We start from the raw sequence: 14,595 nt of genomic DNA on the forward strand, positions 1-14,595 counted from the left end.
GACCCATTCCTTTTTGGTCATTCCTGAATGCCCTGCCCCCCTTTGGGATGCGATCTGCTAACTAAGGTGAGGGCTCACATTCACTTTGAGCTGGATGGAATCAAAGTGATGGATGGACGAGGACAACCCCTCCAAGTCTTGACTGTGTCTCTCGAGGATGAACATCGCTTGTTCTCCTTGCGGGACCCTCCCCCGAAACCTATTGAGTGGTCCCCTGAAATGACTTATTGGATTCAAACCTTCCCCCAGGCTTGGGCGGAAATAACAGGTGTGGGGCTGGCGAAACATAGAGCACCGGTAATAGTAGAAATTGAGGCTTCAGCTCAGCCCATCCGAGTCCATCAGTATCCCATGTCTTCCGAGGCACGGAGGGGGATTGCCCCTCACATTAACCGTATCCTGGAGGCTGGAATATGATGGCCCTGCCATTCTGCTTGGAACACTCCACTCCTCCCCATTAAGAAACCCGGGGGAAAAGTCTATAGGCCAGTCCAAGATTTAAGGGAAGTAAATATGAGGGTCGAGGACATCCACCCCACAGTCCCCAACCCCTATACCTTGCTGAGCCATTTGCCCCCTTTCCATGTTTGGTATACCACTTTGAACTTGAAAAATGCTTTTTTTAGCATAGCCCTGGCACCCAACAGTCAACACATTTTTGCCTTTGAATGGCTTGATGAAAATACGGGAACCCCTGGACAGTTAACATGGACTAGACTCCCACAGGGTTTCAAAAACTCCCATACTCTGTTCAATGAGGCTCTTAATCAGGATCTGGACTCATATCGCCGGACCACAGTTCCGTCACACTTTTGCAGTATGTAGATGACTTGCTTCTGGCAACTGCATCTGAAGCTGAATGCTGGCAAGCCACTGGAGACCTCCTCCAGGAGCTGGGGAAATTGGGCTATTGGGCCAGTGCAAAGAAGGCCCAAATTTGTAGACAAACAGTCACCTACCTGGGGTATGAACTAAAAGAGGGAACCAGATGGTTAACGAATGCTATGGAAGAAACTATTCTCAGACTCCCTGTCCCACCTCAGCTCAAAAAGTTTGTGAGTTCCTGGGGACGGCGGGCTACTGCCGGCTGTGGATATTGGGGTATGCTGAACTGGCAAAACCCTTATACGAGGCAACTAAAGATAAGGCCCTGTGGGTCTGGGGGCCAGATCAACAGAAGGCCTTTGAGGAGCTCAAGACCACCCTCCTAAGAACTCCAGCCCTGGCACTGCCAGACCCTCTAAAGCCCTTCACCCTCTTTGTAGACGAAAGGAGGGGAATAGCGAAAGGGGTACTAACGCAGTGCCTAGGGCCTTGGAAGCATCCAGTTGCTTATCTATCCAAAAGGTTGGACCCAGTTGCAGCAGGCTGGCCCCCATGCTTGCGGATCATAGTGGCAGTTGCCCTAATGGTAAAGGACGCAGATAAGCTCATTTTTGGGCAACATCTGAAGGTGGTAACCCCCCATGCAGTAGAGGGGGTCCTAAAGCACCCTCCAGGTAGATGGATGACCAACGCCCAACTGACTCATTACCAAGGGCTCTTGCTGGATGCTCCCTGTATCCTCTTCTCCAAACCAGTCTCTCTGAACCCGGCCACCTTGCTGCCAAATCTGGACCTGGAAGCCCCCCTACATGACTGTCAAGAGATCATAGCTGAAATCACCCAAGTGCGCCCCGATCTTCAGGACCTAGCCCTACCCAACAGCAAGCTGGTATGGTATACAAATGGAAGTAGCTTTGTCTCGGATGGGGTGTGTAAGGCTGGGGCAGTGGTGGTGGACCAAGGTGGGAACATAATTTGGAGTGCCCCAATGACCCCGGGGACCTCAGCCTAGAAGGCCGAACTGATCGCGCCGGCAGAGGGACTCGAGCGGGCTGAGGGAAAATGAGTGACTGTTTATACTGATAGCCGCTACGCTTTCGGCACCGTCCATGTACATGGCGCCATCTACCGGGTAAGGGGTTTCATTACAGTGGAAGGAAAGGAGCTACGTAATCTCCCGGAGATCCAGAGACTACTGATCGCAGTGCAGAAGCCTCAGGCTGTGGTGGTAGTACATGTTCCTGGTCACCAGTGTTCCCAGACTCCGGAAGCTATGGGGAACCGGCAAGCGGACGAAGCAGCCCGAAACGCTGCTTTGGCCTCCACGACCCTAGCACTGACTTTACCCATGCCCGAACTTCTGCACTTGCCACCATGACCCAAGTACACCTTGGAAGACGGACAGGGGATCCAAGGTCACTGATGCCCGGAGTCCAACCAGCAAGGCTGGTATCGTGATGACGAAGGGCAACTGATCCTTCCTGAAAAGTTAGGACTGTTTCTCCTCTTCAACCTACATCGAGCCAACCATTTAGGCAAGAAAAAACTACTCGGCCTCCTTGAGTCAGCCCGCCTCCAGTTCCCACACCAAACAGCCCAGATTCAAAAGACTGTGGACCAATGTGCCGGGTGCCAGGCTATGAAACCAAGCAAAAAGGGACTCCTACATACAGGTACACGGGTACGGGGGAGGGCGCCAGGACTGAGCTGGGAAGTGGATTTCACTGAGGTGAAGCCGGGAAGGTATGGGTATAAGTATTTGTTGGTTCTGATAGACACCTTCTCAGGCTGGGTGGAGGCTTTTCCTACAAAACGAGAGACTGCTCAGGTTGTAGCTAAGGTTTTGCTGGAGGAAATCATACCCAGATATGGCATCCCCGAAACTCTAGGCTCTATGGTCCGGCTTTCATCAGTAACGTCCTACAAGGGCTGGCCCGGGCAGTGGGGACTAATTGGAAGCTGCATTGTGAATATAACCTCCAGAGCTCAGGGCAGATAGAAAGAATGACTTGGACCCTGAAGGAGACCTTATCTAAATTAGCCATCGAGACTGGCGGAGACTGGGTGGTCCTCCTACCCTATGCCATCTTCCGGGTTCGAAATTCACCATATGTACATGGATTGACACCTTTTGAAATTCTTTATGGGGCTCCGCCCCCCATTGTTGTCTGAACTCTACCGGACCAAGACCCCAGTATGGCCCCAAATTACTTGGCTAGCTTAAAGGCCCTACAGGAGGTCCAACAAGAGATCTGGCCCTTAGTGCACTCCTTGTATGAGACCAAAGATGCAACAAACCCAGAACATGGCATTGTCCCAGGGGATTGGGTATGGGTAAAGAGACACAGAGCCCACACTTTAGAAGAAAGATGGAAGGGCCCTTACATGGTCATTCTGGTTACCCCCACGGCTCTTAAGGTTGACGGTGTTGGGCCTTGGGTCCATCACTCCCATGTGCATCAAGCCTGTCAGCAAGAACAGGAAGAGGCTAGAGTGGATCACACGGCGACACCCCAATAATCCATTAAAACTGAAGCTCATCCGGCGTGATGATTCATCTCCACGTGACTCTCAATGCCCCCCCTGCAGTGACCTCCGGACCAGGCAGACCCCAAGGCCCACTGGTCAGCAAGATGATAAAATTCCTCCTGTGCATTCTAAGCCTTCCGTGTCTATACTGGGTGGGACCTGCCCAGAACCTTAATCCCCACCAGCCCTACCACCTCACCTGGGTGGTCATAGATACATCCACAGGGGAGACTCTCACTCAGACCTCCAAGGTGACCCCTCCCAACGTCTGGTTCCCTGACTTAACTTTTGATCTGACAAAACTGGTGGCCCGTGTGGGGATTCTGAAGGACAACTTTTACGTCTGTCCAGGACACCTAAAAGGTAAAAGTAATAGTAAACAGTGCAGGGGGGCATCGAATTATTTTTGCGCTTCCTGGTCTTGTGTGTCCACTGGCAACATCTGGTGGCCACCCCCTGAAAAAAACAGACCTAATTACCGTGTCTAAGGGCTGTATAACAAAACAAAGAAGCCACTGGAGGCCCCGCTGTGACCTTGTAAAAATCAAATTTACAGAAAAAGGTAAAGTTGACACTCGATGGATATCAGGCTTCATCTGGGGAATTCGCCGCTATGACCCAACGAGGCTCGGGGTCCAAGACCAGGGAGCCCTATTTATCATTTGGCTCACACAGCAACCAGCCCCTACTCGGGCGATAGACCCCAATAAAGTACTTAAGCTGCCCTATATGGAGCCACCTCCCTGACCTCGCATAACCCCGGTCCCTTCCCGACCTCACACAAATGCTAGTATTACAACTCCAGGACCGCTAGGAACTGGCACTTCCCTGGGAAGGCCCAGCTCCATGACCGGGTCTACGGACCCCCTTTGGAATTTGGTAAATGCTGCATTCCTAACATTGAACCACACCAGCCCTAATATGACTACCTCCTGCTGGCTGTGCTATGATGTGAGGCCTCCATTCTATGAGGCAATAGGACTAAATGCCACCTACAATGTCTCGACTAGTGAAAACCCCACTCAATGTTCCTGGGGAAACCGTAAGAGAGGTCTGACCATACAACAAGTGAGCAGCCAAGGAACCTGCTTAGGGAAGGTGCCGGCAGGAAAACAGGACCTATGTGCTGTTGTAGGTAACAACTCCACCTGGGGCGATGGTATTAAGTGGGTAATTCCAAAAGACAATGGATGGTGGATATGCTCACAGTCTGGGCTCACCCCTTGCCTATCGACTAATGTCTTTAACGGCTCCAAGGAATTCTGTGTCCTAGTGACTGTGTTGCCCCGCATCATCTATCATTCTGAGGAGAGCCTATATTCACAATGGAATACAGGAACGGGTGAAAGAAAAAAGAGAGAGCCTATTTCTGCATTAACCATTGCTACCCTACTTAGCCTAGGAGTGGCTGGAGCAGGAACCGGCATAGCTTCCCTGGCTACTCAACATAGTGGGATGTCCTCGCTGCGCGCGGCCATAGATGAAGACATAGAATAGAAGCCTCCATTAGTCACCTAGAAAAATCCCTTACCTCCCTTTCTGAGGTAGTACTTCAGAACAGACGGGGGCTAGACTTATTGTTCCTTCAGCAGGAGGGAATATGTGCCGCCTTACAGGAGGAATGTTGTTTCTATGCTGATCATTCGGGAGTAGTTAGGGAGTCTATGTCTAAAGTGAGGGAAGGACTGGCAAAAAGGAAGCAGGAAAGAGAAGCCCAAGAAAGTTGGTTCGAAGCTTGGTTCAATAGGTCCCCCTGGTTTACTACCTTGGTCTCCACCCTGGTGGGTCCCTTGCTTATACTGCTGCTTTTCCTAACTTTCGGTCCATGCATTCTGAATAAGCTAGTGAACTTTGTAAAAGATTGAGTTAGTACAGTCCAACTCATGGTCGTGAGACAGCAATATGAAGGGCTACCTAGCCCTGAAAATGTTTACGCGTATCATCCAAATGAGCATGATTCCTCATTATGAACATCTAAAGGGAGGAATGTTGGGGTACTTTAACTTGCAGCCCACCTAGCCTAAAATTTTCAGCTATAACTGGCATGACCCTTGGGTAACCTCGTGAAGAGGAAGATAGCCTTGAAACTGGGTTGTAAAACATGGTAAACTGTCAATTAAAAGCTGTAACCTCGGACAGAGCTGTGAGGAATTGCCCATTAGAGCCATGCAAAAGTTCGGGACCGAGATGAAAGGCACCATGCAGAGATAAGCACCCATTCCTGCCTTTCTTTGTCTCCACTTGTAAATAAACTTTCCAAAACAGGACTCCCCTGTTGTTCTTATCTAAACCTTAGGTTTCTATTCCACTACTGGCCCCTAATTTATGGGAGAACACATTCCTTGTAACCTGATAAGTAAACCTCTGGTGTTTCTCCAGTTCCCAATAAATAATCTTACCCCACCACCAGGATGTGGGCAAGATCAGGAAAATGTGACCCCAGGGGCATGAGGAATTCCTATGTGACGATGATTGATGCTTTAAAGAGTATAAGACCTGCTTAAACTTTGCTTTCAGGGTCCTTGTTGAAACCTGCTGCGTCAGGCGGACGCTTGGACCCTAGCTAGCTAGAAAATAAACCTCGCCTTGTGACTTCGTTTGTCTCGAGTGTCCTTTGTCCTCTCAGAAGGTGACATGGTGCAAACACAGAACACAAGCTGAGTGGGAACATCACCAGACTTTAAGGTTAACATTTGGTCTGAGAGGGTTACACCAGAGCCTTTCAGAATTAAGCCTGGATATTTATAGCTCTCTCCTCTTAGTGCTTCTTTAAGAAGAGAAAGTTGAAAATTCTTTTGCACACTGTTTGAAATCTGCTTACCTGCTGAAGTCTTTCTCTGTCTCTAGCTCTTCCTCTCCGTGACCAAGACGCAGCAGATGGCGCTCATCGATGTCTAAAGCCATGATCTTCTCAAACAACTGGTTCAGGGCCTGGAAATAAAGTAAAAGAATGATGGTGAGTTTCAGAATTCAGTGGGTGACTTTCAACAGTAAAAACTGGGCTAGGGGCATGGCTCAAGCACAAGGCCCTGAGTTCAAACCCAGTACCATCAAATAAATACATATACACATACATACAAACATTCAGAAGAACAGAGCAGAGTACTACTCAGTTGAACACCTTAGTCATTAGGAATATCCATTCTACTAAATAAAGAAAAATGCTACTGATTAGGGCTGGCTAACGTTTCCAGTTTTAATGTGAAAGAACACCCTCCCTACACATACCCTGTCACCTACCTGGTTGGAGTGAGTGACAATTAGTGTCCTCTGCTCTGGGAAATTGTGGTAGATGTTGGATATGATCTGGACTGCCACATCTGTCTTTCCTGTACCAGGTGGGCCCACAACCTAAAAACATGATGAACACTAAGTTATCACATTACCAGAAAATGGAAATCCTAAAACTAAAAGATTAAATAGTAAATAAGAAAATTCAGTGGATAGACTTAGTAACATAATAGACAAGAGTCAGAAAACTTGAAGACAGATCAATGGAAATAACCCAGTCTGAAAAGCAAAAAAAAAAGATTGAAAAAAAAGTAAACAGAGACTCAGAAGTCTCTGTAATAGTATCAAAAAGTCTAATATCCATGTCACTGAATTCCTAGGAAAGGAAAATGTGCCCAGGATAGGAAAAATTTTTGAAGAAATAATGGCTGAAAATAAAGTAACAGATCCTAAGAATAGGCTGTTTAAAAGACACTCACTTCAAATAAACTAGAGATGTTAGAAGTAAAATGGTAAGACAGAAATATCACGCAAACATCACTCAAAAGGAAGGTATAGTGACTGTTAATATGAGCCACAGTGGACTTTGGAGCAAACTGCAGTGATGGGGGCATTTACATAATAGTAAAGGGTCAATTCACCAAGACTACACAATAACCTTGAAGACATGTGTACCCATCCTCAAAGCTCCAAAATACAGGACACAGAAACTTCCAGAGATGAAAAGAGAAACAGATAAACTCCTAACTATAGGTGGGGAATTCAATCTTCTCTCAGCAATCAACAGCAATGACTGTTTCAGTGGACAAACCATCCATCAGCAAGTAGAGAGAATAACTGAACAAAACTAGCCAAAAGGATATAATGGACACTTAAAGTTTGCTCTACAGAGCTCTAATGCATGTGAAAGTTCACAAACACAGAGCATATTCTAGGCCACACAATAAATCTTAATAAATTAAAAAGGAAAACAGTAATCATATGGTCAGACCATAATCAATAACTGAAAGACAATGTCCAGGAAAATTTCCAAAAACTTGGAAATGAAACATACTTTTCAATCAGTTATTGGGACACCTTTTCCACAAAGGGCAGAGAGTGAACATCATAGGCTTTGCGGGCCACACAATCTCTGTTGCACATACTTAACTCTGTGACTATAGCACAAAAGTGGCCATTAGTAATATAGAATTGACAGGCATGATCACATTCTAATAAAGCTGTATTTATGGACACTAAAGTGAGCAGCAAGATCTCCATATGCAGAAGATGCCACAAGTACTTATTCTACTCTTAATCCAGTAGCAACATGTAACAGCAGTTCTATTACCATAGTCAGCCCGGGCTGCATTCCAGCGCGGATGGCCTCTATCTGTGTATGAGTGAACTGAATGGTATTGCTGCAAACACAAGAGCACATAAGCATAGTTAGGAGTCACCAATGACATTCATAAATCTGGACAGCAACAGCTGAGGGTGAAGGTCTGTCCTGCACACGCGCAACTCTTTACTTTTACCCCTGGCCCCAAAATGACTACACAGAAAAATCTTATGGAAAGACCAGTTTTCACTACATGTAGCTCATTCCAGACCTCCTTTGGTCTGCCAAAGTTCCAATTCCTAAATACAATGACACTTTTTTAGTTATGGCACACATCCACGAGGGCTACTGCTACATATAGCATGGGGTTGTGAAGTAGAAACTGTGCTTGAACTAAGGCAGCCCTGTGACACTGATTTTCCTCAGCATCTAAAAATGCTTCTTTTTAAAAAATTATTATTGAGACTGGGTAAATGTCTGGGTCTTCAGCCAACTAACAGAAAAGAAGGAACAAAAGTATACCAAGGTCTTCAAAGAATTAGAAAATGTAAAAATACCACTGACTCATTTTAAGCAGCAGAGCATCATGAAAACAGGTAGTGGACTCACCGTTTGGGCTGGTTGTAGGGGTAAGGACCCCTATTGGGAATGACGTGAGGTTCAACAATCAAGGTTTTTGCCTCTTCAGTGTCTTCATCTTCAGTGTCTGCATCTTTCCTTTTCTTCCCCTTTCCACTTCTTACTGGGAAAGTTATCCTACAAGAGCAAAGCCTTTGTTCATTTTTACAATTAAGTAAGGCTTACTAAGCACCTATCTTGTGTCTTTGGGTGAGGAAAAAGTCATCCCTTTAATGGGAGAATCAAAGAACATTAAATATTTATGTCATACACACTAAAAAGTGTTTTTATTCATGTGCTTCATGTTTAATTAAGAAAGACTTCCAAGGGCAAGTACAGGTATGATGGGAGGGATGGAAGTAAAAGCAAGGACAAGTGGCTACATTTTGCTGGAGCCCTGAGACAGACAGAGGGAGAGAGACAGGCTAGAGCCTTGTCATGATGCCTCAAGCTCTTAAGGCAGAGGTTCCAGCCTGCAGTTAGGGGGCAATGCTCCACAGATACCCAAGGGAATTCATGAGCTCCTAAAAACTAAATTTAGCAATTAACCCTCTACGTGTACTTTTCTCAGTCATCTTTCACATTCTTAAAAGGTCAGACAGTACCTAAAACTGCTGAGACCTCAAGAAGCTAAGAGGTTAGGATCAACAGAAACAATCGGCTTTTAGGCATGGATCATTTCTAGTGACGAGACAGGCAGGGAAGCCACCACCACCATAAAGACTGGAGGCATAGCAACCAGGAGTGACAGATGACAGCACTGCTCCTCAAGCAGAATGTAGCTATATGGAACAAGTCATGAGAGTAAAGAGACTCAAAAATAATGCTAGATTTCAACATTGAGGGGGGAACAGAATTTGTGCACATGGTGTGGGTGCTATGAAGGATGTTTTCAGCATGTTGAATTACGTTCATACTTAGCCATCAGTTGGAGGTGTGTGCTCTAAGTTCTAGTGGAGAAGGTAACCCATGTATTACCACCACAGGTACTTGCGCGTGTCGTCTCTAATCTACAACCACGTGCTTCAGATAGTTCACTCTCCTTCTGCTCAAATTTTAAACCAAAAGCTCGTTTAACATTAAAAGTAACAATGTTCTGAATCCACATCACGACCTCTGATTTGAAAATTCCAATTCTAAAATGTTCCAAAATCTGAAGCTTCAAAAATTTTGGATTTTGAACATTTCAGATCTCAGACTTTCAGATTAGAATTCTTAACTGGTAAAGTTATGTAAATACTCCAAAATCTGTAAAACCCAGAAATCTAAAATACTTCTTGGCCTAAGCACTTTAAATAAAGGGTACTCGACCTGCATTTAAAATCTCTGAAAGCAGTAAAGGTTCAAAGAAAAAAATCAAAATAAAGTTGAGCATCACATGCTTGTGTGCATTAACTGGGAATTACACTAGAGTATGTACAATATGCAAAGATCTATTTCTTTAGTCAAATAATGTGCTCATGCAGTTCTCTTCAGACAACACATGCTGACTGATCCTTTATATGACATGAAGCTTGTGGTCTTAAAATAGGTTCTCCACTAAGAGTTCAAAACAGATTCAAATATAATAAACATCCCAGCAATTACATGGTGATGGTAGGGATTGCTAAAGCAAAATCCAGATATAATAGTCAAAACGCAGTTCAATCAACAGTGCTGTGGTCTAACCCTGAGTGCTTATGGCTGACTTTACCTGAACGGGGGTATCTGCAGAGCTGGGTCGTCAGCAGTGACTTTGACATTGTGACCAGGGAAGCTGGCTTTCAAGTGCTCAATGGAGAGAAAGGTATCGTTGAAATCAAGGGTGGCAATCTGATTAGGCATTTTTGAATAATGGGCACTACTTGGGTCCCCATAACCTAAGATGATATCATGCAGCCAGTCAGGCACCACACAATCAGTATTCATCAGGTTCCGAATAGTCTCCAGCACAGCCTGTGAGCAAAAGAACAGAAAAGAGTGTCAATGCAAGACATCTGAAACATTTGGACTCTTTGGAACGCAGAGCTGGTGCACTAATCCAGAGTCCCAAGTGTTTCAGGGCAAGAAGCTATTTTCTGCTGACAGGTGCTTGGCTGGACTGAATCGACAGCTATATATTTTCAGCTGATACCATACGCTGAGCTAAACAAAAGACTGAACTTAGCAAGAACAGTTTATCCGTTAAGTGTTCACTTCGACAGAATGACATACGTGAGTATGCCACTTGGCTCCTACTGAGTAGGACAAAAATCAGACTCACATCAACCCAACCCAACAGCAAAAAGCACTGAACAAGCCCTTAAAGAAAATGCTTCTTCTTGGACACTCCTGAAGTCTCCACTCTTTTTGTACCCCATAGCTCTTTAACGCTAACACCCCACAATCAGAAACATTAATGCATGCCTCAGTTGTGAAAGAGCCCACAACTTAGAAATACTCAAGTCAGTACAGTGAGAAATAAGAAGAAAAATGAACAAAACAATAAAACAGAATGAAAGATTTAGGACTACAATAAAAGATCATAGCAATTAGCAAATACACGGTCAAGAGGCATTACCAAAAAGTCAAGGCAAACTTTGAGACAGCCAAAAAACCATTTCCCACACAAGGAAATTAGGAGGCAAGGTTATTAGTTTCAAATAAAATAACCTAAATGATAATTCTTTAATCATAAATTTCCAACTTAACAAAACCTTTAAAATCCAACTTCAATATATATAACCCAACCTTAAAAAAAACACACTATCAACTTTACTTGTACAGTCTATGTTAACTGAATTGCCTAGTTCTATGTACTTGCACTTATCACTCTTTGTTGAGACTTGGCTATTCGCTTACCATTTGTTTAAGCCACACTAACAAAATCTCCAGAAAAATAAGGACCTAGAAGAGTTTAAATAGAGGATGGTTGAATGGATGAAAAGCATAGAGAAGGTTCACGTAGCACTGGTGACTAAGATGAGAACTCTGATCTCTAAGGGAATTAGAGATAAAGTGCTTGACAATGATATAAAACAACAGAACGTGGTACAAGATGAAGACCATCACGAACTATGATGGGAGTGTGGCCCCAGAGATGGGAAATGGATGCAGGGGAGATTTAAGATTAGGAAAGGTTTCAGAGGAAATTTAGCTCAAATAAACAATTTTAGTTTAGCTTGAGTAAAAACTTTCTGAAGAGGTCTATTTATTTTTTCATGAGTGCAAAGTCGCAGAAATGTTTTAAGAAGCAGATTAAAATGACCCAGCAATAGGACGAGTGTGAAAAACAGGTGCACCTGATTGTGAGGAGACTAGGAAGAGAAAGAGGCCAGCCAACGGTCCCAGTAAGAAGTGAAGTGTCCAGGTTAGAAGAGGTTACGCAGACTGGAAAAGAGAAGGGAATAAATGAGGTGTGCAGTCCAGGTGCACAAGAGAACCACCCCCTTTCCTTCTCTGACCTCCTGTGGCACTGTCACCTGCACCCTTCTCATATCTGTGGCACCTCCTAATCATTCATGGCAGTTATGGACTTATATCTCTTAACTCTTGCACTGTAGTTAAGCTCCCTGAAGGTGAAAACCATGTCTTATTTATCTTTATAAGGTTTAGTACAATATCAGACACAAAATAGACATTAAATAAAATGGTCAAATAAATAAATGACTTGAGATTCACTAAGTGTGAGACCATCCCAGATACTAAAAACTTGGAAACAGACTTTTCCATTTTTTATTTGCTTTACAAATGCTATACACAACAGGCAAAACAGAGCACCTCCCCTCACATACTTGAAATCTAATGAGGAACTCAGCTATAAGTACCAGGTATGATAAGGGCACTGAGGAAAAAAAAAGCGCTAAAGGGCAGAGATTAGCAAGATGTGGAGAATAAAGTAGGTAATCTCACCTCCTGCGGTAAGATCACCAGGGCAGGCCTCTCTTAGGAGGTGACATTTATGCTGAGGAAAACTGCCTAGGGAGAGGGAGCGCCATGTGCAAAGCCTTGTGCTATTAATCAGCAGAAAAGGTCACTGTGGCTGCTATGAAATGAACGAGGGAAAAGGACAGAAGAAAGCGGGCAGTGTCAGGTGCCTAGAGGCACGTCTCTAGGTTATGTAAAGACTTTTGAATGTGATAGGAATCATTACAGAATGCTGAGGAGATATTAACAAAGACAATTTACATCTTTTTGTTTTTGTGGTACTAGAGCTTGAACTCAGGGCCTTGTGCTTGCTTTACTACTTAAGCCACTCCACCAGCTACAATTCACTTCTTAAAAGGCTTCTTCTGCCACTAAGTGGAGAGCAGTCAAGAAAGAAGCAGGGGTGTGAGAGAAGACAGTGTCTGGACATGGCACTGAGGCAGGTGGAGAGCCAGTCGGACCACCGATAATCGGATGTGGAGTGAGAGACAAAAAGAAATCAAGGGTATCACCACTGCTTTACGTCTTCAGCAACACTGCAAGGTGGAGAATGAGTTCCTTTATGTGAGAGGTTTCATTTATTTTCACACAGCAATCATTAAGAGAAGGCCATAAAGGGACAGGAATATACAAGAAGTAATGCACTTCGGGGCGGAGAGAAAAGAGAGGCACACTGCACAACTACATGTTAAAAGATGTTACAACTGCTCAATCTTAAAGTTTTATAATGTAATTTAAAATAGTAACTTTTGAATCTCCCTTTAGTAAAATTCTTCTCCCTACCAAATTATAAAAGTAAAACTATAAGTTCCCAAGTCTCCCCTTCCCATTGAGAAAAGTATCACTCTACTAAAGCATAAAGTAATTCAGAGCCTTAAGGTTCTGCATATATATTCCTAAAGATATTTGGAAGTTCACCTATTTTTAATCTAAATCCCCAACACATAAGTAAACCACTTCCCACACCTCATACTGGGGCATATACTGAGTATCTAATACAGGCTGACCTTTACAGCAATCCTGGGCTTGTTCATGACTTTACCTCCTCAAGACAAATTGATTCAGCAAATGAATATCCTTAAATTTTATATTTAATCAGCATGCTAAGAATTCAAGAGGATTATTTAGAATAAAAAAGCAATGGTTTTCTTAACAAATCTTTTTTATCTAATACTGATGCATATATGTTTTAGAATTACTTAAATTATGATGTGAGTACTTTTAGAGACAGAATCAAGAAGTTACCTTAAAGTTGTTTTCCTTTGGTTTTCTCCTCATTATCACGTTGAAGGTATCATACACATCTTCTACTCCATTTTGTATTGTATTGGTCATGTCCTGTTGATACTGGTTTGGATCCAAAAACACTCTAAATGTCCTTGACTCCCCTCTAAGATTGGGTCTGGGCTCAGGTCCTGGACATTTATTAAAGTTTGTTAAAATGAAAATACACTTTTCAAATGCAGAGTAAGTTAACAGTATCTATTTTCTACAAATGAGGGTAAACTGCCCAGACTCCAGCCACCCATCCTTATAACATCCTTCTACCTTTTTTTTTCCCAACCCATGTAGTATGTAGACACAGCGGCATGAGTTGCCCTCAGCTAAAACAGGAGCGTGCAGAAGTCAAAGACCATTTCTTTACTTCTGTCAGTCACCCACAGCTCTCACCAGGGCCTTACATATACTTAAGGACTCAGTAAATATGTTCTGGTTAAATAATTGGATGTACTTTACAATTCAGGATGTAGCTTTTCTATTTCTTAATTTGGCAAAGGTTGATCAATCTTTTCAACCTTCCACATTCCACCTAGTATCGCCAGCACAGAAGGAAACCTCATACACAGAGATACTAGTAGCTGAAAGTTCAGAGTCTCTTCCTGAGCCTTCTCTCCTGTTTAGGGTCAGACCATGGCCTTGGGTTTATTCTGCCTCCATTCCAGAAAGGAATGGCTTAACCATCAGCAGTTTAGCAACTGCCTGATCTCAAACTCACAGATGGCAGACGCTGATCAAGTTTTGAAGGAAGTGAAGCTGTGAAATAAGCATGAGAAGGATGCAGCTGTAATTTAATCACAAGTGTTTTTACAAAGGAAGTCAGGACAACAGAAGAAAGAATTCAAAGGGATGAACATTGCCAAGCATGAGAATTCAAGAGCTGATGGCCTCATAGGGCAGGTTTTGAG

General features: G+C 43.9%; 1 protein-coding gene across 1 annotated transcript in view; it reads right to left on the reverse strand.

Annotated features, from left to right (window-relative positions):
- Positions 1-14,595, reverse strand: part of Aqr (aquarius intron-binding spliceosomal factor) — an 86,541-nt gene that overhangs the window by 28,131 nt on the left and 43,815 nt on the right. Inside the window, exons 19-24 of the mRNA XM_074065600.1 lie at positions 13,655-13,824; positions 10,218-10,459; positions 8,516-8,662; positions 7,916-7,985; positions 6,595-6,705; positions 6,176-6,285 (exon numbers count right to left, since the gene is read on the reverse strand). Coding sequence (XP_073921701.1) covers positions 6,176-6,285; positions 6,595-6,705; positions 7,916-7,985; positions 8,516-8,662; positions 10,218-10,459; positions 13,655-13,824 — 850 coding nt within the window. The remainder of the gene's footprint in view (positions 1-6,175; positions 6,286-6,594; positions 6,706-7,915; positions 7,986-8,515; positions 8,663-10,217; positions 10,460-13,654; positions 13,825-14,595) is intronic.

The sequence above is a fragment of the Castor canadensis genome, chromosome 2 (genome assembly GCF_047511655.1).
Source record: "Castor canadensis chromosome 2, mCasCan1.hap1v2, whole genome shotgun sequence".
NCBI lineage: Eukaryota > Metazoa > Chordata > Mammalia > Rodentia > Castoridae > Castor > Castor canadensis.